Source organism: Megalobrama amblycephala, linkage group LG10 (assembly GCF_018812025.1).
Source record: "Megalobrama amblycephala isolate DHTTF-2021 linkage group LG10, ASM1881202v1, whole genome shotgun sequence".
In the NCBI taxonomy this organism is placed as follows: Eukaryota; Metazoa; Chordata; class Actinopteri; order Cypriniformes; family Xenocyprididae; genus Megalobrama; species Megalobrama amblycephala.
In genome coordinates this window covers 33,922,475-33,947,809 of record NC_063053.1, presented here as the reverse complement: position 1 = coordinate 33,947,809, position 25,335 = coordinate 33,922,475, and the positions used below count along the sequence as shown (strand labels likewise).

General features: G+C 37.0%; 1 protein-coding gene across 2 annotated transcripts in view; it reads right to left on the bottom strand.

Annotated features, from left to right (window-relative positions):
* wdr11 (WD repeat domain 11) overlaps nucleotides 1-25,335 on the bottom strand; it is a 101,490-nt gene that overhangs the window by 29,803 nt on the left and 46,352 nt on the right. For both annotated transcript variants that reach the window (XM_048205850.1, XM_048205851.1), the window contains exons 11-14: nucleotides 20,198-20,282; nucleotides 13,049-13,155; nucleotides 4,824-4,899; nucleotides 2,160-2,268 (exon numbers count right to left, since the gene is read on the bottom strand). In XM_048205850.1, the coding sequence (XP_048061807.1) occupies nucleotides 2,160-2,268; nucleotides 4,824-4,899; nucleotides 13,049-13,155; nucleotides 20,198-20,282 (377 nt within the window). The remainder of the gene's footprint in view (nucleotides 1-2,159; nucleotides 2,269-4,823; nucleotides 4,900-13,048; nucleotides 13,156-20,197; nucleotides 20,283-25,335) is intronic.

The following is a 25,335-nucleotide window of genomic DNA, read 5'->3' as shown; positions in this document are numbered from 1 at the left end:
CAAATATAACGGTAAATATAACTTCATGAAAATTGGTATGTGTTATCACCAGTTTTGGAACAGTGCCACCAACTGATCACGAAATATGACAAAATTTTCTTATAATTTCAAAAACCTATGAAAGTGGTCTCTTTAGATTCTGTGGGGCATACCGACTCAAACATTACCCAATTTTCCAATGTCGGCCAAGTGCTACCTAGATTTTACTGTGCTTTAAAAGCACCTCAAACTCTAATTTCTGATCACTAGAAGTCACTGGCACATATTTAACCCCTAGGAAGTAATCAAGATGCAAATGAGCTAGCAGAGAGGTTGCCAGGAGAGAGAATGCATTTATTACTAAGGTTATTGCTGGGGTTATTTGCGAGTCATCGCTGGCGGCGCCATTACAATGTTTACTGCCCCTGCAGTCAGAACCACACAGCGACTTTGCCCTTCAATGAGTTTGTGTGGTGATAAAGCCAGCCTCTTTGCTGAAAAAGATTCAGAATAATCTCTCTGTTCAAGAACTTGGAATTAAACTGCATACTTAAAGGGTTAGTTCACCCAAAAATGAAAATTCTGTCATTAATTACTCACCCGCATGTCGTTCCACACCTGTAAGACCTTCATTCATCTTCGGAACACAAATGAAATATTTTTGATGAAATCTGAGAGATTTCTGTCCCTCCATTGACAGCTAGGCAGTTGACAAAGAGTTCGTAAGCGATCGAGTCTCTTCAGAAAATTTTGACTAAGCAACTCAATTCATATGGATTAGTTTTACAATCTCTTTATGAACTTTTTGACACATGTTTTGTAGGGGTGTGACGAGACAGGTAACTCACGAGACGAGACACGACTCGAAATTGAGTTCACGAGACGAGACTTTTACACACTATTTTTAAGAAATCCTCAATGGCGAAATACATGACTAGAAAAAAATAGTCTGCAGGTGTATTTAAAATGTTTTAACTAATCATCTTGTAATGAATGTCATTTCAGTTCTACTTTCTGAGTGTGAATTATCATATGCAGTAAAAGACAACAACACTCAAGCACTGTAAAAGGTTTTGCCACTAACTCAACGGACTGACTTCTCTTCTGTATGATTTCAGTCTCTTCAGACCTGAGAACTGTACATGATTTATGAGCTTCTACAACTTTTGACCTCCTAACTGAACACAAACTGATCATAGAAATAAAAACAGTATAAATAAAAATGGTAACACTTTACAATAAGGTCTTATTTATTAAGATTAATTAACCAACATCAACTAACAATGAGCAATATATTTGCTACAGTATTTATTAATCTTTGTTTATGTTAGTTAATAAAAATAGTCATTCATTGTTAGTTCATGATAGTTCACAGTGCATTAACTAATGTTAACAAATGAAACCTTATTGTTTGTGCTTAATAAGATTAAGAGAAAACTGTTATTCGTTTTCATGGTAACAGTTTACAATAAGTGCAACCATAATCACACTCTCTCAATATTCAAAGTACAAATAAGACCAAATCTTTCTTTGATACAGAGCTGAGAGATGGTTACAACTACACTGCCCAGCCTAAAACAGCTTTCATATTGAGAGATATTTGCATTCATCAGGGAGCCGCTTTCAAAATGCGAGGTATTGAAATCACGTTTACTTTCACTTTCAGCGATCGCGCGTAACTCTGTAAATATGGAGCGGCAGTTATCCAACTGAATTAAATGTTTTTTATTTAAATACAAAGCAAAACGACAGTGGAGGCGTAATGTAAACGTAGCGGTGGCATATTCTTTCCTAATCATCCTAACGCTCTGTCATGGCAACATCACGAGACTACTTTTCGCCTCAACGAGAAATCTCGTCACATTTTAGTCTTGCGAGATCTCGTGACATGAGATCTCGTCATAACCCTAATGTTTTGATGTCATGAAGTTTCGGTTGCGAAGACAGTCTATGGAGGGACAGAAATCTCTTAGATTTCATCAAAAATATCTTAATTTGTGTTCAGAAAATGCATGAAGGCCTTATGTGTTTGGAACGACATGAGGGTGAGTAATAATGACAGGATTTTAATTTTTGGATGAACTAACCCTTTAAAAAGTACAAAAAGTGATCTAGATGGACTGCTACATAAAGGTTATAAGCAATAAGCGACACGGCACATTGTGAGTTTGATACAGTACCAGGGCAGTGACAGTAGGGAAGTTCTTGGCCATCTCACGCAGCAAGGTTCCTGTGCGGACATCCCAGAGTTCCAGAGGTTTATCTCTGAACACCACCACCAGGTACTGCCTAAAGAAGACCACGTACACATACGGTTACTTCGTCCTCAGGTCTACACCTGAAATGTTTCTTTAGATCAAAAAGTGTATCCTACATTAAAAGTAAGCATATCAAACGTTTTGGGATTCTACTGTAAACAGTTTCATAATCTGGCTTCAGAAAAGTTAGCATTGATTAACTGATTGACCAGTGGCTCAGTGGGTAGAACTGTTGTCTCAAAGCAAGAAGGTCCCTGGTTTGAACCAGGAGGCCATTCTGTGTAGCATTTCCATGTTCTCCCTGTGTTGGTGTGGGTGCTCCAATTTCCCCCATTCAAATGCAGGAAGCATAGGTGAACTGGAGACACTAAATTGTCCATAGTGTGAGTGTGAATGTTTATGTTAGTGTGAATGTATGGCTGTGTCAGCCCTGTGATGGACTGTCAGGGTGTTTTCCTGCCTATGGCCCGAAACAGTCTCTACATAACTTAATATATTGGATAAATTAAGGACTGATCAACTTTCTGGACCATTAGTGGCACTAAATGGAATTGCAAAAATAGTGATGATTTCCAAACAGGTTTTTTGTCTACATGCAGGTACTGAATTGAGCTGGCACAGACTATACCAAAGTCCCTTTCAAGGAAAGTCTGTTCACTCTGCGGCCATATGTGCAATGCCTCCAGACAGCTATTTTGGGCATCCAAGACTAAGTCCTATCTATTTGAATGAGGGAATCATGAAATCTCATAAACTGCTTGGCAAACTCACAATTAAATAACATATTTCAAATCGGCAACAAAATCTGACATGAACTGTCCCATATATGTTGTTTCATATGCTCAAATAGCATTAAAAAAAGCTTATTTTTCAGGCTAGACGAGCCAATGCGCATGTGCAGTCCTAAGCGTGAGTCTCAGGTTTCTGTGGGAACCGGAGCTGCAGTGATGCAATGACAATCAGTGATTGGTTCTTTTACTAATAAGGCGGGACACATTCCATCATATTGCGTGTTGCAGTTTCTCCCATTCATAACTAATAGGAGTGAACCGTCTTTCTATATCTATAGTTTTGGACTATACACAGAGTCTGACACTCTTTTTTAAGTAGTAGACACTAGGGATGGAAATGCAGTTGCTTTTCACTCATAATTTACACCTATTGACAAAAACAACTTTTGATTTGTTTGTGAGGTCGTTGTGTTTCTGTATATGCCTGCAGTATCAAAGTGCAAGCATTTACTCTCTGTTTATTGACTGTGGTGGGACAAATGAATAATGAATGAATAGGTACCCTTATACCAAGGTCTGTCTGAATACTTAATTCTGACTGGCTGGAAGGAGTAAAACTTTGAAAAGCAGAGGTAGTTCCAGTCAATATATTTATTGGGTTTCCATGCCCTGTGTTTTCAAAAACAAAATTTAATATGATTTATGAGCTGTTTTCCTCATGGGGACCAAAAAAAATCCTCACAAGGTCAAAAAATTCTGGTATTGCCATCCTTGAGGGGATATCTTATGCCCACAACCAGGACCCCACACACACACACATATTAATAGAGATCAGGAGAGACACATCCAGGAGCACAGAAACATGTTGTCAATGCAACATTTATTAACAAAATAGGTTTTCTGCTAATTTGCTACATTGGATTTCTCAGCAACAAGGGAATAACATTGCTGTTTTTGAAGTAATTAAACTCACAGCTTCACTATTTACTACGTTACTCCATCGTTGCTGGGAAATATAATGTAGCGATTCAGAGATTTCAAACAAAATTACCAAAAACTCTCTCAAAAATTCAATGAAATAAACGTAACCTTACCGTACTACTTTATCTCTGTCTTATTTAAAGTGGGCTAGATATAATGATTCGTAGCTAAAATACCAGATAGTTATATTTACATTTCTAGTTAAATTTTGCACTGCATACGTTAATGACAGTAGCAGGATTTTAGGGTTTAGGAAACAATTATGGGTCATTTTCACCTCGTCATAGCCTTGTTGGAACACAACACATCCATTTGTAAGGGTTGCATATGGTGTAAATATTTCAATTTGAAGTTCAAAATGGACCTAAAAATTCACATTCACAGAGAGACTTGACTTGGCTACAGAGTCACCGTGAGACTCTCCAATGGAAATCAATATTGTCTTTCATTTGTTGTAAAGAGTGAAAAGGTGTCTTTAGGGTTCGCTGATAACCAGCAGACACTGACTCACTCATGCTTGACTGAACGGTTTCAAACTGCAGTTTGGAAAGTGATAAAGGTGAAAGCTTTGAAATGATGGCAAACAATAAATAAAATCCCCTCTACTGCAAGGTTACACAATCAGACACATCAGTCAGGATGTCCCTAGGTTAAAGTATCTGCAACGTGAGAGAAAAGAAGAGAGGAAGTTGACAGAGCTGGTGAAAGTGCACCCCAGACACCTTTCAGGAAATAATTCCCAAGAGTAGTTTGTGCATGTCCGTATTTGTCACCACTAACTGTTAATCACTGATGAGGGCAACCACTGGGACTAAAGTATTTAAGTGCTCACTGAAGTGTTTGCGCCAGAGTGAGAAGCATTTATGTTACTTACTTCAGATGTGACACTTTAATCATTTCAATGGCTGGTTCATCATTCCCACGCTCACCTCGAAATGCAAAGCACCGGCCTGAGAGAGAAAGCACAAGTTTCTTATTATGTGTAAAATGTTTAGCACAAACAAACAATAAATAAATAAATAAATAAATACATGTAATCCGAAATATTACATGAAATATATTTGAATAATATTTGAAATATTACAAAACATACAAATTATTTACCTTAAAATTATTAAAATTATTTCCTTTGTATGGTAGATTTAAGGCCCATTCATCACAAGAATGATAACTATAATGATAACTATATTTGCATCCACACCAACGAACGATAACAGTCTGTTTATTGTAAGCTCACACACTGCGGTTTCATAGTGCATACAACATGTTTTTGCGGTTTTGTGCAGAAGTGTGGTTTTGGCGGAAGCACTTGGAAGGCGATCATTTTGTTTATATAAAGCATATACATTTACTTTTTTTTAGAAAATGACAGATCGTTTTGCTAGATAAGACCCTGATTCCTCGTCTGGGATCGTTTAAAGCTCTTTGAAGCTGCACTGAAACTGTAATTTTGACCTTCAACTGTTTGGAGGCCATTGAAGTCCACTATAAGGAGAAAAATCCTGGAATGTTTTCATCAAAAATCTTAATTTCTTTTCGACTGAAGAAAGAAAGACATGGACATCTTGGATGACATGGGGGTGAGTAAATTATCAGGAAAATTTTCTTTGAAAGTGAACTAATCCTTTAAGATTTCTCACCATTTATTCTGAGGGTTGTTTTCCATACATCCATTTTCTTTAAAGTACCCTTGAAAAGGGGGTTTGACTTGTCAAACAGTGGTAGCTTTTTCTGGACCTTGGCGATTAACTTCTCCGCAATGTTGTCAGCCATTTTAAATGCGCGAGCCCTTAAATTAGAATGGATTCTGATTGGCTGTCAGTGTTTTATCGTTCAACAGAGATGTTGTTTTATCTGAAGGCAAAAGGCATTTGTTTGTGTTTTCCACAAAACCCCATTCCCATTAAATTGAAACCTTTCCACATCGTTTTATGGAAACTTGAAATGGAATTTCAAAATGTGTCATCCTCTCTGCCTGCTGTCCACTACAATGGACATTATAGCACCATAGCAAATTCATTTACTGCCGAAATTACGGAGGTAAAAAGCTTATTCTGTTTGAGTACCATCTGTATATTGTTGATTTGTGTGTGTGTGTGTGTGTGCTATAATTGACATGTAACTCATGTACGTTACTGTTTATACTCTCTATCACGGTCACAAACTGTTATGTTGCTTGAAACTGCACCCAAGACTTTAACTTGTGTATGTGGTTGAGTTACAATTAAAGTTATTTGATTTAAGTAACCTTTAATTTCACTGCATTTCTAGATTCTTGTAGATTCTCTACAACATATTTATAGTAATAGTTTATTTCATTAAAAAATAAATATATATAAAAAGTTTTTTTTTAGTTAACATGTTAACATTCAGTACCTTTTTTTGTGTGTGGGTTTGTAAATTTTTAAATATTTTTTTAAAATATATTTTTTTAAATAAATAGGTAATTTTTTTTGTGTGGGTTGCTGTGATTTGTACGTATAAATGCAGACATTTTTGCTAAAATTAATACAATTGACAGAAGTCAATTTACGCAGAAGTGCTCTGTGTAAAAAAAAAAGACCTTTATCTTCAAGTCTCCTCCTCTCTCAACTCATTAATGATCTGAGAGTTTGCAGAGCCCTGATTTGTCGAGTGTTTCGCTAGTGTGTGAAGGACTGTGTATCTGTATGCAAGTGTGTGATATTCACCGAGACATTGTTTGTGGAAAAACTGGTCTAATTAAGGTCCTGTTCTAATGAAGACAGGGAGCTAATCAACAAAAAGAGTGCAGACAGCAGTGGAGAGTTAACAACAACAAAACACTGATGAAAAGGCCATGCAAGGATTTGCATGTTGTACATCATCCACACACACACAGAGATGACCCAGAAAACATTCAACAAGGCTCTCACAAGCAAGCTGTCATAAACTTGCCAAGTTCTGTAAACATAAAACAGAATCAATCAAAACCAACTCGGCTCACTAGACGTGTGTGTAGGCCTGTCCCGATAATCAATATATCAACTTATACTATATCACAATATATGAACACGACCACGCTAAGTTTTGGTGACGTGATATATTGCCCATTGTGTTTACATACATGTTTGTTAACATAAAAATGAATTTCACAAACATTTTAGCCTATCGGACTGCTCTATCATTTCGTCTGACAGTGACAAAGGAACTGAGCGTATGTCCTTCTTCAGGTCAAGTCATATATTTGAGAAAAATATAATTTTGCTCAGTTTGCCATCGGTTGTCAGAAAATAAAAGCAATATCTTTGTCGTAGTATTCTTTCAACGTTCAATGGCATTTCCCATGACTGGCGTCAGAGCTGTCCAATGCATTGAATCAATGCCATTTATCTCTACGAAGTGAAACATCAGCTTCATCATTACCCAGGTGACAACTGAGCCTTGTGAAGTGGCACTCAAAGTTTAATTAATCTGAACACTTTGTTTAATTCATAAATGAATCGGTGTTTTTAAGTGAATTATGAACGGTTTAATGATGACTCACTCATAAAGACAGTCCCCTGCCGCCCCCTACTGGCATAGCATTATAACTGCACTGATTGACAGCCTGTTTAGCGCGCACAGAATGCTTCAGAAGAATCAGAACTAACTGTTATAAAGATAATAATAACCCAATTAGCTTATTTATATAGCAAAATAATAGTAGTAGTAATAATCATGCTTTGGTAACACTTTACTTAAAGCCTGTACAATGCATTTTAAAGGTTTTCATAATGTATGTTATAATGCATTATATCTTTTCATAAATAATTGTTACCAAAGTTAGAATGCATTATAATATTCAATTGGCTGTTTGTTGTGTTTTAATGCTTTATACTTTCTAAAGGTGTATTATAATGTATTATAACTGTAGTTACAATTATGAGACCACACAATACATTACAAGGCATAATTAATACATTATACATAAAGGCTTTAAGTAAAGTGTTACAGTTATTTTTATTGCTCATTATAACTATTGCACTTAAATGCCGAACTGTCCCACAGGGACATTCCCATGCTATTGCCTTTTGGTTTGCTAATTATAAAGGTGTGTACAGCTGTATTCTCTCAAGCTTAGATAAGCCATATATTTAATTGGAATATGTGTCATCATCAGCCTTCCTTGTGTCAAGACCTACTCAGGTAAAGATGTGCATGAGTCCACCGAGCAAAGACACTTAAGTTTCCATTTTCTTTTTCTGCTTTCTATTTTTTTTCCTATCATGTATTTGTCCATATTCAACATGTTTTCAGAACATTCCTCTCTACAAAAAACTCTCTAGACCCAGTTCCCTCACACCTCTCTCCTACACTCACACATATTAAAATCATCTCTTCTCACAGGCATGTTGAGAGGTATATAGGGATGCTCAAAAACACACCAGCACCCTGAATGTGCACCAACATGTGAGCTCCCGATCAATGCTGCTTGCAGCTTTAATGAATTCATCAAAATTTAATGTGAGATTTGCCTAGAAGGCCTAGTTTATAGCCTGAAAAAGAGATGTACTGAAGTGTATGACTGCTAATCAGCCTTTGAATCAACTGTTCAAGTGTATGAATATTCATTAAGTTATTTCAACGGATGCAAGGTTTCCAAGCAACGCCTGCATGACCTAACTAATATTGACAATCTATAGCTTAACTGACAAAAACAGAGAGCAATGCAACTGAACATAATGTGAGCATAGGCGCCAGTCCCCGAGCACCCACGGAAAAACAAGATATTCTCCATTAATTTCAACCAATAAAAAAAAAACGATTGCAGCTTTCAGACACGACTTTATTCTCGTTTTTATAGTTCATTTAAGGCCGTGTCTATGGCGTTATTTTAATGACAAATGTCGAGAGCGCATTATAAAACTCGAGAGTCCATCCATGTAATGACCGAGGATGAATCTCTCCGCTCGCAGGTGGATTTCCTTCACACTCGCACAAAATTGGACGCGTGCTCTTAAATAGTGGTCTTATGGCTCTGCTCTCTCTCAGATATTACTTGTGCTCGCTCAAACTTCTCGGGTTATTTTATTATTTAACAGTTATTTTTGAGTTAAGTGCTTATTGTAAATAGGTATTGATTGAATTATTTTATTTAGTGAACCGCTACTGATAGGCATCAGGTAGGCCTATATCAGCGAGAGCGTGACAACACTAATGGATAGAATGTGCTTTTGCTTGTTTGGTAATATGTATTTTCAGTCCATGCATTTTTTTCTTTGCGAGACACAAATAACTTTTTTTGTAATGAATTCATCAAGTGCACCATCGAACAAAGAATATGACAGTAGCTACTCTTGAAAAACTAAAAGTATAGGCTATAGTTAATGAGAATGTTAAAAGAGGCATTTGTTGCATATGTGTATAATATGCTCATGGAAACAGAGGTGAATAAAGGTTGGTAATGTATTTGCACATGCATTTTTTATTGCGTTGTGTGTGTGTGTGTGTGTGCAGGGTCGGAGTGGTGAATGAAGTGTGACCTATGAAGGGTCTTGAAACAAGTTTTTTTTTATTTATTTTTTTTTTTTTATGAAATTGCATTAGACTTGACATTTTGCTTTAAAAACACACCGTTAATAAAACTTCCAAAAACATCCATGCATAAGCAAAACTAGGGCTGGACAATAATTCAATATCAATATATATCGCGATATAATTTTTTTCGATAACAGTGATATGATTTTTAAACACATTTCCGGTATTTCGATATATACGTTACAACATTTCTCACTGACTTGAGGCGCAGCCGTTAGAAAGAGCAGAACGCGATTGGCCATTGGCGTGATGACGTACACACCACAGAGACACGCAGCCATCAGCCAGTGCTCAGCGTTAATATGGTTTGTTTAAAATAGCAACATGGAAAACAGACAGACAGAGTTCAGATAATGTATGTTTCAGTCGATGGATGCGCAAAACGTTACAACAACGATAATCAAAAAGCGTGGACAAAACAGTCACTCTTTGTAAACTGTTAACAGCTAGTGCTCTCTGCTCTAATGTCCATTGTCTAATGTCATTTACGCCGTCATCACCCGGGTGTTGATAGCGCGCGAGCGTATGTGAGACCTGAACAGCACACGATGCTATCTGTTTAAACTAAACTCATTTAAGCTTTGCTGATTTAAACCTTCAAGAACAAGACGCGAAAGAGAACTCGCACGCACTGTGAGAAGAAGCGCACACGCTTATTTCAGACAGCGCGCAAATACTGACTTCTCTTTCAAGTCTTGCGCTTCGGCGGACAAATTCATACACAAATTAAGTCAGCATGCCCGTCTTGGCGAGTATCCTAGCAAACATAGTCGGCTATGTCTTAAGTGAACGTATAACAGTCGAGAAAGACATCGCATGTGTGACAGTATATGTAGCTACTGGATCGTGCATGTCTTAAAGGGAAAAAAACTATTCCTGCTGCCTGTTTTTAATGTTAAATCAAACAACAAATAACAAAGAAATCACTCACTGCTCTTGACTGAATAGTTTTTGTAACTTCAATAATGATTAATCTTTATTTATTTTATACAGTAAAGATAATATGCAGTGTTATTTTATATTTGATTACTTTATCCATTTTCTGTACCTGAAAACTACTGTTAGATACCTGAAAAACCTGAAAAGCACTGTTTATTTTATTTGAATATTTGCTTTATTGTACTTATTTGTGATGTACTTATTTGCTTGTAGTTTGATCGTTTGTTCTTATTTTCTTTATTTTTATTTGACAGTAGTCTTATTTTTAGGGTCACGGTTTCGGTATGTGCACATACCGAACTGTACCAAAACTGTGACCCTAAAACCGTGATACAAACCGGACCATGAGCAATTTGAACCATAGTACCATAGTCAACCTAGTGTCATCAACACTCAACAATGTCCCTGCCCCAGCAATGTGTTTTTGTTGTTTCTCACTGTTTTTTTTCTGTTTTTACTGTTCACAATCTTTATCTTGGCTGAAGCACTTTTGTTTTTTAATCTATATTAAGGATAATAAAATCAGCCTACGTTATAGTTTAATGTTAAAGATATTAATATTACAAAAGTGAGTGAGTCTTATGTTTATATTTTATGTTTGTATGAAGGCTAAATACAAATAAAAGCTGAACATACATTTATTTCTACTGTTTTTATATCTAAAATATTACATAGTTTTATAGGAAGAGATTTCATAGATTTGGCAAATTCATTTTTCAGACATTGTGGCCGTTCTTGGCAGTTTTTCTGAGGCTATTATATAGTTCATATCGATATCGGAATTATATCGTATCGACCAAAATTAAGAATTATATCGTGATATAAATTTTGGCCATATCGTCCAGCCCTAAGCAAAACCTACAAGAAAAATGTTATAAAAAGCAGCCAATAACTGTGAAATGTATTTGAGCTTTGATCGGATGTCATTCACACCTGTATGGCCAAATCAAGTATTGCTCACTCTTGAGAGCCCTGATAACAAGCCACACGTGCGATGCGGGATGAGTTAAAGGGTTAGTTCACACAAAAATGAAAATTAACCCATGATTTACTCACCCTCAAGCCATCCTAGGTGTATATGACTATCTTCTTTCAGACGAACATAATCAGAGTTATGTTAAATAATGTCCTGGCTATCCTCAGCTTTATAACTTGCGTCATGTCCTTGGGATGCCACATTAGTTTAAAAATGTGTGGTGAGAGGTGAAGGCAATTGCCTGCAGGAACATAGTCTCTGTCGCTTCTCGTCCGCCTGACCGTATATCCCACATTACTCAAAGTTTTCAAAGAATGCCCCTTTCTCAGCCTTGGACTCAATGCCATCCTTCTCCCTCTAATACATGTCCATCAAGTACTGGTTTAGCTCGAGCTGCGACATTGAAATTAAGTCAAACTGATTGACACTATTATTCAAGTGCTCATCAGAGATGAGACAGATCCCACGCCATCTCCACAAATATACCAATGATTTCAAGTAGCAGGTGGCATGGTCAAACGTGTCGTAAAAACTATAAATCATCAAATGTGTGTATTAACAATCTTAAAACATATTAAGGTTCAGTTATCTTCTGTTGCACTTCCTGTTTTGAAATCTCTTCAATTAAAATCAGCTCTTTTTAATGTCCGATCATTGTCTAATAAATCTTTTCTGATTAACGATCTGATAATTGAAAAGAATTTGGATTGTATGCGTTTAGTTGAAACGTGGCTAAATAACAATACTGGCCCTTAATACTTAAATTGTTTCATTCTGCCAGACAAAACAAGAAGGCGTGGCGGGTTAGCAGCTATTTTCTCTTCTCAATTTGTATGTAATGACATTGATCTGGGTGAGTTTGCAACATTTGAATATCTTGCTCTTGAGCTCAAAGGAGAATTATTACAGCATTTTGCCAGGAATTATCAGAGCTGATTTCATTTGGCATTACTAGATTTGATAAAGTTATTTTGAGCGGATACTTGAATGTTCGTATCAATAGAGAGAATGACCCCAAAGCTAGAGAACTCATGGACAGTTTTGAACTCACCCAACATATCAATGAAGCCACTCATCAGCATAGTAACACATTAGACCTTGTAATAACGACAGGACTAAGTATTGAGGATATTTTTGTGTCTCAGTTACCCATCTCAGATCATTATTGTGTGTTCTTCAGTATTAATGCAACTTTAATACAAGGCTAGAGAGGAATCAATGACTCGAAAGAGAATTTTAAATGATGAGGCTGTGGTAAAATTTACCGATATGGTAAAATTGTCTGATCCTGATTATAGTAATGACTGTTCCTTAAATACAATGGTCGAATATGTTTTAAATATTATTGCTCCACTGAAGGTCAAAGTAAGATTCCCCAATGGTTAAACATGAATAATGTGAGAGAAGCTAAGAGAAGTTGTCAAGCTGCTGAACGAAAATTCAGTGAAAAATAGTGACATCCACGTCACACGTTATAATGATAAAGACACAGGAATAATATCATTGGAATCACTTTCAGAACATTTTTTTTTTTCCAGCTGATAACAATGAACATTGACAATCAGAATGCACTCAGGAGATCGAGCAATGTCCAATCAGCATAAATACCAGTGTGTAATGTATGAATCAGTGCGTGTGTGCTTTACCTGTGCGCAAGTCCACATGCTGCAGTTCATTCCTCACAAGTCCAAGGTTATTAGGAACAGAGGTGGCGAAGGACAGAAAACTAGTCAAACTAACCCATTCGATTCCTCTGCAAGAGACAAGGATATTAAAGGATAAACATTAGAAGAAAATTTCTTAATCATCACCCCCTCTCTCTGACCTCTAGAAATAATTGTGCTATTTTTGCTACTGTACGTTTAAAGCCTGGGATACACTGCACGATTTTTGGCTGTCCCAGACGAAAGATTGCCATCGTGAAACAATAGTGGCGATTTCTGTGATTGTGGCTCTTAATCGGTGGTTCCAAAGGTGGCATGAAAAAGTATGTGAACCCCTTACAGAACCTGTGAAAATGAGAATTATTTTAATAAAATAAGAGGGATAATAAAAAATGCATGTTATTTTTTGTTTAGTACTGTCCTGAGTAAGATATTTGACATAAAAGATGTTTGCATTTAGTTCACAAGACAAAACAATAGCTGAATTTATTAAAATAACCCCATTCATAAGTATGTGAACCATTGATTCTCAATACTGTGTGTGGTCACCTGATGATCCATGACTGTTTTTATGTTTTGTGATGGTTGTTCATGAGTCTCTTGTTTGTCCTGAACAGTTAAACTGAGCTCTGTTCTTCAGAAAAATCCTCCAGCTCCTGCTGATTCTTCAGTTTTCAAGCATTTTTGCATATTTGAACCCTTTCCAGCAGTTACTGTAGGATTTTGAGATCTGTGTTTTCACACTGAGGACAACTGAGAGACTCAAACACAACTATTAAAAAAGGTTCAAACATTCACTGATGCTCCAGAATGAAACACGATGCATTAAGGGGGGTTGAAAACTTTTGAACAGGATGAAGATGTCACAATTTTTCTTATTTTGTTTAAATATCATTGTTTTTCATTTAGTACTGCCCTTCGGAAGCAACAGAAGATACTTGCATGTTTCCCGGAAAAAAAAAATTAAGTACAATTTACCTTGATATTTGAATTCGAAAGTTTTCACCCCCTGATCTTATTGCATCGTGTTTCCTTCTGGAGCATCAGTGAATGTTTGAACCTTTTTTAATAGTTGTGTTTGAGTCCCTCAGTTGTCCTCAGTGTGAAAAGACGGATCTCAAAATCATACAGTAACTGCTGGAAAGGGTTCAAATATGCAAAAGATGCTGGAAAACTGATGAATCTGCAGGATCTGGAGGATTTTTCTGAAGAACAGAGCTCAGTTTAACTGCTCAGGACAAACAAGAGACTCATGAACAACCATCACAAATCATAAAAACAGTCGTGGATCATCAGGTAACCACACACAGTATTGAGAATCAATGGTTCACATACTTATGAATGGGGTTATTTTAATAAATTCAGCTATTGTTTTGTCTTGTGAACTAAATGCAAACATCTTTTATGTCAAATATCTTACTCAGGACAGTACTAAACAAAAAATAACATGCATTTTTTATTATCCCTCTTATTTTATTAAAATAATTCTCATTTTCACAGATTCTACAAGGGGTTCACATACTTTTTCATGCCACTGTATGTAGTACAGTCAGAGAGGTTCAAAGACGGACGTTTTCCCGGTCTTGCGACCAAAGATAGCCTACAATAATTTTCTGACAGTGTCAGAAATTCAGCATGATCAACGCACAGTGTGTTTGCTGCTATGACCTACGTCTACTGACCAGCCAATGAAAATGCGTCATGAAATCAACGCGACATGGCACTAAAACTTAAAACTGCTTAACTCAAGCTCTTTTCCCTTCTTCTTTCGCTGCTTCCTTTTTTTTCAGCACACATAAAAACTACAACTGCCAAAGTGTGATTCAACATGGTGTTTTGTTTACCAGTAGTGCATGCTGATGATGTTTTATTCTTCTATAGAAACTTGGTGTCATGATCGTACAGTCTACATGCATGTCGTGCCCAAGTTTAATAGATCCATGTCACACAGTGTGATAAAGTAATGATCTTATAGGATTGTTAAAATCGTGCAGTGTATCCTGGGCTTTAAGCGATCTGCTCATATTAGAAATAAGTGACAACATGTTACCTGGCAACTTTCTTTTTGTGTGTGTGAATTAATACTTTTATGTGCCCATGTCCCTGACATCAATAGAATAACGATTTCTTAACAGAAAATGCTTGCAGGTTAGTTTCAATAAATACTCTGGCTTATAAATTAGAGTATGGCTATGAAGTACTCTGAACACTTCTATTTTAAAACAGCTTCAATGATATAGCTCCTTAACAGACTGATTCTACAGGCGCTACATAAACTTTGACTGCGTATTCTGAATTTCCTCTTTTTCCACTTACTGCATGTAACACAACAACATCCTCAGAATTCTTATTTATGCTCTTGAAAACTCAAAACATGAAAGGCCTTCATTATAATTCGAAACAGACAAAAAAAATAAAAAAAATAACAATGAGTCTGGAGAAAGTCTGTGTTCAGTAAAGGCAGAAAGAATGATGGACTGTCTAATGAGAGCGCTGGGCGGTGTGTCCTGGCTGGGGGATCCAAGCAGAGAGCACTAATGAGACACAAAATGGCCACATGATTAATTAGGCCACTTCTCCTGGAAAAATGCAAATGATATGGAAATGAGGAGCCTCTATGGATTGAGGGCACAGGGCCGGGGAAAGTTTTAGACTTTGTGCATGTGTGGCATGATGACAAGAGAGCAGTAGTGGATCCTGACCGTAAATTTAGGTAGGGCAGATTCTGGGTATTAGAGCTACATTCTAATCGCTGAACACATGCAGACACACTTTTGGCAGAGGCCTAACATCCTTGAGTTATTCAGCCTGAGGGTGGCGTTGTAATGTTGATTGCCTTAATGTAGTATTTATTGCCTACGAAAGTTGTTTAAGGGGTCGTTCACACGGCAGGCGCGCTCATAATGGAAACCATGCGGTACGTTTTCCAGGTGCATCGAGATGAAAAATTCTCAACTTGTCAGAATGCCGCAAGTGCACCGCAGGTCATGTGATAAGAACCAACCGATCAGCTTCGGCCTTTCCATAACAAAACACAGAAAGCTCAGCCGAACAGCTGATCATAGCTGTACAGGGTGGTTTTTATATCTCATCTCCATAAATATATCTAATAGTAAAGCTAATGCAAGGGCTAGAAATCAATTTATCCTTTGCTGAAACTTTCTCGTCGTTGTGGAAAGCGCATCGCAATGGTTGCATAGCAATGACTGACGCCACGGGAGCGCAAGCGCTTTGGAAAGAACAAAGACCCTTTAAGACACAAGTCATTTTTTTTTTGCCCCAAAAAAGAACTTTGCTTGAAGTATATCGGTTTGATTCTTCGATTACTCAGAAATGCCTGTGTTACCTTTTGGCATAGAGAATACAGTAAGGGATTAAACAATGCTTTTGAATCAGAATATGTTATTGTAGCAGTGTTGAAACAACTTCCTCAGTTTAAAACCTTCACTAATTAAAATGAACCAAACATGCTGAAAGTCATCCATTTCACAAGGAAGACACAGAGACAATGGATAGTGTTTGTTTTCAATCAATTGCTTAACGACATAATTGATTAAATCTCCCGCTTAATTTATTAGGGGGAAATGGCGCCTGCTTAAATAAAGAGAGAGATAATTAATAAAATGAGGGCAGCCGGTGTGTCATGGGGTCTGAACTCTGCAGTGAACTCACGAACGGAATCATTAACTTAATTTCATGAGTTTAAATGCAGGGCTGCTTCATCATCTCTTGAGACTGATTTTGACAATCCTCAGTGAATCATAATGCAAGTTGGAACCATTGCGGCATTATATTTTTAGGGAACATGTTTTCAGGAAACCAAAATTCATAAAATGAAAACGTTCAATCTAATTATGTGTGTGGATATACATACTATATTAGTATGTCCTGTGTTTCAGAATAATCCACTTGTTAAATCTGGCTTGACACGTCACCGTTTCTGGGTCCAAACGCTCTATGAGATGCCAAAAGCAAATGATGCTAATATTCACTCACAATGTGATGTAATACTACCAAAGAATCATAATCCTAACCCTTGAATCATTAAAACATTGGTGTCTGGGATGCAATGAGCCTGGAAACTGTATTGTTCAGCATGAGTTTATAAAAGCTTAGCTTAAATGTGTGATATTAATAAATAGTGCTCATAAATAGCTGTTGAGATAGTATTCTCAACTGAAACAAGTAGAGGCTTGGACCTGGAAACAGTATCACAACTTAACAAGCAGATAGTTAAGGCATCAAAACTATGAAAAACTGTTGGACATAGAATGAATAAGGGGTGTCCAAACTTCTGGCAGAGTTTAGCTCCAGCACACCTGCCTGGAAGATTCTAGTGATCCTAATGCCGCATTCGAGTGGTCTGAGGTGGGAAATGTCCCACATCCGACCCCAGTGCATTCCATTCAATTACACCACAAGATGGCACCATGACTCAGCAAGAACACTTCATGTGTGCCAATTACGGCAAAATCATTAATGTTCAGGCTGTCCCAAACTCAGTATACTGTCATTTGCTATTCAAAACTTTTCAACTATCTAATGTGAAATATAAATGGTATGCAGTTTCAGATGTTAATGCTAGATAGCTATCTATCAAGTAGCTTTGAACAATCAAAATAGGTGAAAATGTGTTTGTGAGGTCAGCAGAAGGCTCTAACCCTGCGTTCTGCACAGGACCTGCAATGCTCCAGACAGAGATAAAAAAAGCACATTGTCCGCCATCCATTATGGTCCCCTATTCATCCATGTATACAGATAGATTGGTTTCATCAACCTGGTTCCTCTCCACTGATCCATGTTACACCTCTCTTTATCTCTCTACACTGGCTAGTGGTTCCTGCTCGCTTCAAGTTCAAGACATTGATGCTTGTGTAAAACAGCCACAGTTTCTGCAACCTACAAACCCGATTCCAAAAAAATTGGGAGACTGTACAAATTGTGAATAAAAAAGGAATGCAATAATTTACAAATCTCATAAACGTATATTTTATTCACAATAGAATATAGATAACATATCAAATGTTTAAAGTGAGACATTTTGAAATGTCATGCCAAATATTGGCTCATTTTGGATTTCATGAGAGCTACACATTCCAAAATAGTTGGGACGGGTAGCAATAAGAGGCCGGAAAAGTTAAATGTACATATAAGGAACAGCTGGAGGACCAATTTGCAACTTATTAGGTCAATTGGCAACATGATTGGGTATAAAAAGAGCCTCTCAGAGTGGCAGTGTCTCTCAGAAGTCAAGATGGGCAGAGGATCACCAATTCCCCCAATGCTGCGGTGAAAAATAGTGGAGCAATATCAGAAAGGAGTTTCTCAGAGAAAAATTGCAAAGAGTTTGAAGTTATCATCATCTACAGTGCATAATATCATCCAAAGATTCAGAGAATCTGGAACAATCTCTGTGCGTAAGGGTCAAGGGCAGAAAACCATACTGGATGCCCGTGATCTTCGGGCCCTTAGACGGCACTGCATCACATACAGGAATGCTACTGTAATGGAAATCACAACATGGGCTCAGGAAAACAAACTTCCAGAAAACATTGTCGGTGAACACAATCCACCGTGCCATTCGCCATTGCTGGCTAAAACTCTATAGGTCAAAAAAGAAGCCATATCTAAACATGATCCAGAAGCTCAGGCGTTTTCTCTGGCCAAGGCTCATTTAAAATGGACTGTGGCAAAGTGGAAAACTGTTCTGGGGTCAGACGAATCAAAATGTGAAGTTCTTTTTGGAAAACTGGGACGCCATGTCATCCGGACTAAAGAGGACAAGGACAACCCAAGTTGTTATCAGCGCTCAGTTCAGAAGCCTGCATCTCTGATGCTATGGGGTTGCATGAGAGCGTGTGGCATGGGCAGCTTACACATCTGGAAAGGCACCATCAATGCTGAAAGGTATATCCAAGTTCTAGAACAACATATGCTCCCATCCAGACGTCGTCTCTTTCAGGGAAGACCTTGCATTTTCCAACATGACAATGCCAGACCACATACTGCATCAATTACAACATCATGGCTGCGTAGAAGAAGGATCCGGGTACTGAAATGGCCAGCCTGCAGTCCAGATCTTTCACCCATAGAAAACATTTGGTGCATCATAAAGAGGAAGATGCGACAAAGAAGACCTAAGACAGTTGAGCAACTAGAAGCCTGTATTAGACAAGAATGGGACAACATTCCTATTCCTAAACTTGAGTAACTTGTCTCCTTAGTCCCCAGACGTTTGCAGACTGTTATAAAAAGAAGAGGGGATGCCACACAGTGGTAAACATGGCCTTGTCCCAACTTTTTTGAGATGTGTTGATGCCATGAAATTTAAAATCAACTTATTTTTCCCTTAAAACGATACATTTTCTCAGTTTAAACATTTGATATGTCATCTATGTTGTATTCTGAATAAAATATTGAAATTTGAAACTTCCACATCATTGCATTCTGTTTTTATTCACAATTTGTACAGTGTCCCAACTTTTTTGGAATCGGGTTTGTAATTTGGTCAATACCACCTTGTTCATGCACTCTCTGACCAATTATGTTGGTGTGGATCTGAGCATGATTTCTAGGTTCATATGCCTAAATGAAACTAAGGGAGAAAATGCATCAGGTTCTGAAACAAACGCTCCAAAGGACTAGGTGTGAAAACACAAGTGCATAGTGTATAGTACGTAATTTGGGACACAGCCCATGATCCAGTTGCATAAACTGCTTATAGTACTCTTAAAAGTTAGTCATCTAATTTGTTTCTTCAAGATTTGTCATAACTTTAAGCCACTTACATAAAAAGTTAGATAGGTCTAACCTGAATCTGAAAAGTAAAACAGATTTTTTATTCTTTATTTAATTCTTTATTTGACAGGGACAATGGACAGTAAAAAACTGCCACAGAATTAGCTACAGAGCTACATTTCATTTGCTGTCCCTGGTGCAATGTGATTACCCCTTGGCTAACTGCTAGTTGGTCAAACTAGTTCTTAAAAACAGTCTTAACACAGTGATTATGTTTATGCAATTGGCACCCAGGATTGAACACCAGTGCTCTATTGTATGGTATGATTCTCATGTCACATCATGAATGGGTGTATACTGTAGGTATATTATTACAGAGTAAAAGTGTCTTACCTGACTTCACAGGAATGGACACTCAGCTCTTTGTGCAGGAGGCCACTGGTCAAGTTGTACACCAGCACAGAGCCATTGCTTGTACCTAATGGGCAAACACGAAAAACACACACACATATGAATGCGGTAATAGGCAAGTTAATATGATTGAATCATCATTGTTAAGGCATTAACAATTATTTGCACAGTTTTTGTTGTTGTCGTTTTAATTAAAATCATTTAATTATCCTTATACAATTGTTTGCCTTTGATTACAAATGCATAATCATACAAACTTGTCAAACTACATTTGCATAAGTAATTTCTGATGATACTGTTCATAACACAGCCTGCTCAGACTGAACAGAACATCATTCATCCTGTCAGTGGAGGAGAGCAGAAGTTGATAGATGTGGCACTGAGAGGAAAAATGAGAGAAGAGTGACTGAGGAGTCTGAGAGGAAGTGAAGTGTTTCAGAGAGTTTCAGTGATGGGACAGAGCCAAGGCGGCATGACAGTTGATTTTGAGAGTACATTTTTCTCTAATTTGTTAGAGTAGAAATGTGCAGATAAAATTATGTCCCTTTTCAAAGTCTTGATTTTGTTTCTGGGGTCTACTAGAATACATATAGTTACTTAAATGTCAAAAAAAAAAAAAAAAAAAAAAAAACATTCTCCATTGTTGCAACTCCTCTCTTTCCAGTCTGTCAGTAACGCTCTGTTTAGTTCCTGTCTCTATGAAGCTCCTCCTTCTAAAAAGCACAAACTGCTGTGATTGGTCAAGTTCTTCATGCGTGTTTGGGAAATGTCCCGCCCCTTACCATAACCGCCAGTTTCAACACACTACTAACTAACTCAACCAGGCCTCAATCCCTTTATTCTACATATGCCTTGGGCAGGAATTATTTAAATAAGGAATATTGTGACCGGTTTGTTCCAGGAAGAAAATTCTAGACTACAATGGAGGCATTTCAGGGAGTTCAGAAATAGAGACACTGATATAGAGAATAACTTTGTAACTTTGCAGAGCTTTTTCATGCTCAAACAGCAACATTTCACACTAAAGAAAGCATAATAGGACCCCTTTAATCAATGAATCACAATTCCATTTATTGAAGTTACAGATCCTTGCATAATTATTAATGTGTTTTATTAAAATGTGATTATACATCAGTTGAATTCAATCGAACAAGTGCAAAAGTCGTGACCAGCAAACAGCCTCGAAACAGACCCAATGCATCAACTAGAGGCACAAATAATTGAAGTGTCTGTGCAACCCATAATCAAACTGCGTTTCAAATTGTGGGGTAGCTGTGATACCCAGCTCTAAAAGAGATATGTGTCCAGAGAATCATTTGGCAATAATGGGCTGGACGTACGCCGGGAATATGTAGTAGAACTATGTCGCAGAGTCTATTCAGAGAGACAGCGATCATTTTCCATGAAATCATGGAGCTAGTAAATTCAGGTCTGAGTGCATCAGACAGCTTAACATTCACTGCATCATTTCTATCAGAGAAGACCAGGCTCTTGGTTTTAGTCCAAAGGCCTTTATGTAGACTGAACTGATTGACACTGATGCATCCAAAATTGCGCAATTGTCTGGCTTCAAATGTCGCACCAGCAGACCCAGTCGCATATGGACCTTCATTCCCTCAAGTGCGCAATGACCACTTGTCAAGATCGCTTCTTTGAAGTTTTGAGATGGTTAAAAAAAAAAAGACGCCATTGGGAATGATTTGGCAACAGTCCTTGTGCATTGAGGCAGAAAGAGAGTTTGAAGTTCTGTATCATCCCTGAGGCAAAAACTGTGCTATGGAGTTACTTTAGAAATGCATCTGTCAAGAGGGATTCCCGTTACAGGGTATTGACAACTGCAGTGTGCTTGTTCAATTGGATGTATAAGTGCACCCGAGGAGCTACGAAATCTCATCAAGATTCCACCGCTGCGTTGACTTCAATAATGGGATGACGAGTAGAGAAAATAAGACCACCAATCACAGAGCTCAAATTACAATTTGCAAGATCCGTGGACCAAACTGGGTGAAACCTCATTTGAAACATATTGATATTTCTATAATGCGATAAAACAGATTTCCACATATTTAGGAGGTCTTTAAGCTGTAAAATATTTTCCATTTCTCTGTTACTGAGCAACAGATGTAACTCAATTAGAGCTGTATTTTTAGCCACAGCTAGCTCAAATCATACATTAGTCTACAAATTGTCAAAGTTTCATATGTTTTGTGACTTATGCACTTGAGTTTTTAATATCTGTGCAAAGCTTTCAATCTTTGCAGAATCTTTAATTAGGAGATGATTGAGTAAACAGAACAGCTATGGCCTTGCCAGTTTGAAAGGCTGTGATAAATGACGTTTGCATAGGATTTTATCACAATTTTGTCATTTCAGCTCATATGATTTTGTTCTCTTGGCTCATTCACTATATAGTCACTCCCATCAATATGTGCACTCTTGATACACAATATGGTACAGTAATTTTGAGAATGGAATATCTATAGTTGAACTATATCTTTTAACTGGCAAGCATGTCATATTAGGGTGTGTACTGCAGCGTATCCAGTTGCTCTTATTCTAAACGACAACAACCTTACCTCAGTCAGATTTTCTGACACTAAAAGAATTGAGGGAAGCATGGGTGAGAGTAATACGGCGGGATGAAGGTCCTTCTAAAATAATATGTGGGAGTATGTTTGTGTGTAGCATGCATTTCGAAACTGAGGATGTTTAGACTTACATCTCATATCTTCAATCTGCTGAAATGTTCCCTTCCAAATGTCCATTCTGAATAAGAAATACATATATTTCCCAACTAACCTGCCGCCGTCCAGCTCGTCTTCTCATTAACATGTTTTTCTCTTACTGATCATATTTCATACCTGTTGAATTTACATTTTTAAATGAATTTGACCCTTACTAAAATTAACCATGGCTTTATTTTTTCCACAGTTTTACTAAATATAGCATGGTTAGCAAAACCATGGTTAATTTTCGTAAGAGCAGTATTAAAATACATGAATGAATGTGCGGAAACTGCGAAAATCTTAAATAATGACAGCGCGACTTAAGAATTAAGAATATTGAAATAAATATGTGAATTACATACATTGAAATGATTGTCAATGAAAAATTACAGAATAATGACTAAAATATTTAATACAAATAAATATGTTCACTCTGATCATATTCATCAGGTCTCACACATACTGCAGCGTCGCAGTTGCTAGTTTAGACGAGCACTTGACACCGCTTGGTGAAATAATCGCATGTGTTTACAAGCCACTGCTTTCTCAGATCGGATTATGTTGGATTAAAACTACAAGTTCCATAAGCAGTAATCATCAGAATCTCTTCTCCTCTCTTTGAAAATGTCCGGATTTTGAACTCATCCTGCGGATGCTAATTTTAAGAGGTGTTTATTCAACCAGGTGATTACAACACATTGAAAATATACATAACCGTAACCAATTCCGCTGTGATAAAGGTCTATTCGTCCAAAATTTAAGATATGGGAGCAAAAAATTCCCTGAATGAGTTGTCTTATGTTCAAACCATACTCATGATACTGAGGAACTATATTGTAAGAGTGCATTTTTTTTCCTGAATATCAGCACGATTGCAAATGTAATAATGATTTTATACAACAGTTCAATAAATAAGGAGTTAATATAATATTATGTGAGCTTCATTTTAGACAAAATTGACAACATATTTTTTTTTTTTTCTCTCTCTCTATTTTGCCAATGAAAATAGTTCCGAACAAAGCCAAAGCAGAACTGTTTTGTGTCTGAGCAACACACAGTGGTGTTTTGTTTCTAAATCAATCTGCCTTTTTTAAAGAAATGGATGAGTCAATGATTCAATGGCCCGTATATGTTGACAGTCACTCCATTCCTGAACAAATTGACTAAATGAAAACAATGAACAATGTTTGACTTACAATTCTTAAAGTCCCCCTGTGCTGAAAATCAAGTTTCTAATGTTGTTTATATGTCTATGTGGTGTTTTTAATATGCTTTAAGACAAAATGTGCAAATTCATCAGTCAACACCATTGCTCAATATGTTCTCCTTAAAACAAACAGTCTAAAAAATGCGGTTTGAAATCACCCCTCTATATCACAAATGTGTTGCAATCAATCACATCAAAATATGGGCGTGCTTTAGCATATCATTAACTATGCTGCGATGCAGGGGGGGTCTCAAGAGAAGACGGGTTATCCCAGTATATTTTTCTGTTGATATGAAAAATCATGAACATTTAGCAATATAGTGGGTAAATTATGTATATGATGAATATTACGATGTTATGATGAACTATATGCCTTTCTCCACTGACTCTCTATGATGCTCAAGGCATTTGTAAAGATGTACTGATTGTTAGAAGGTAGCTGTCTGACTTCGAATGGGATGGCGAGTGGGAACATGTTTTTTTATGTAACATTCACAACACATTATTAGCTTTTTGGTAATGTAATGTTTGATAATGACTTCACTTGACGTCTGTGACTTTATGTGTCAGTTTGTTCAGGACTAACATATGTTTTTTGCAGGGAATGTGTGTTTTCTAGAAGTGTGCTTTACACAAGGCCGTTCTGTGGTTGCGTGCATCATGTATGACATCTTCTAATTAGTTATTTTTATATAATTTTTATGTATTATAAAAATCTTAACCCTCTATGGTACGGTGTTGCCTCCAGGCAACATGGTCTATTTTAGTTTGTTTTTAATAAAATAAGGCACCAATTGAATGATCAAATATATCTCAGAGCAGAATAACTCAAATACTAATCAATAAAAGTGCAAAAAAGACCATAACATGACCAACAGGGGTCCATTTTGTGTCCTGTTTCAGCACATGTCATGTGCACATGTCACATGACTCCATAATTTCTCCAATGAAAAGTGCTTTTTTCACTTTTTTGGATCCATTTAATCACCCACAAAAATATGAGTCACCTTCACTGGCAAGTAAAGAAGTATTTTTAAGAAATTTACAGTATATATAATCAAATGTTTTAGAAAAAATAAAAAACGGTGTTGCCTCAAGGAATCGCATAAGGCCATACAGGCATAATAGGTTTGAATGCAAATGTATTGCATTTGTAAGGAAAAGAGTTAGAATTATCTAAATATGCT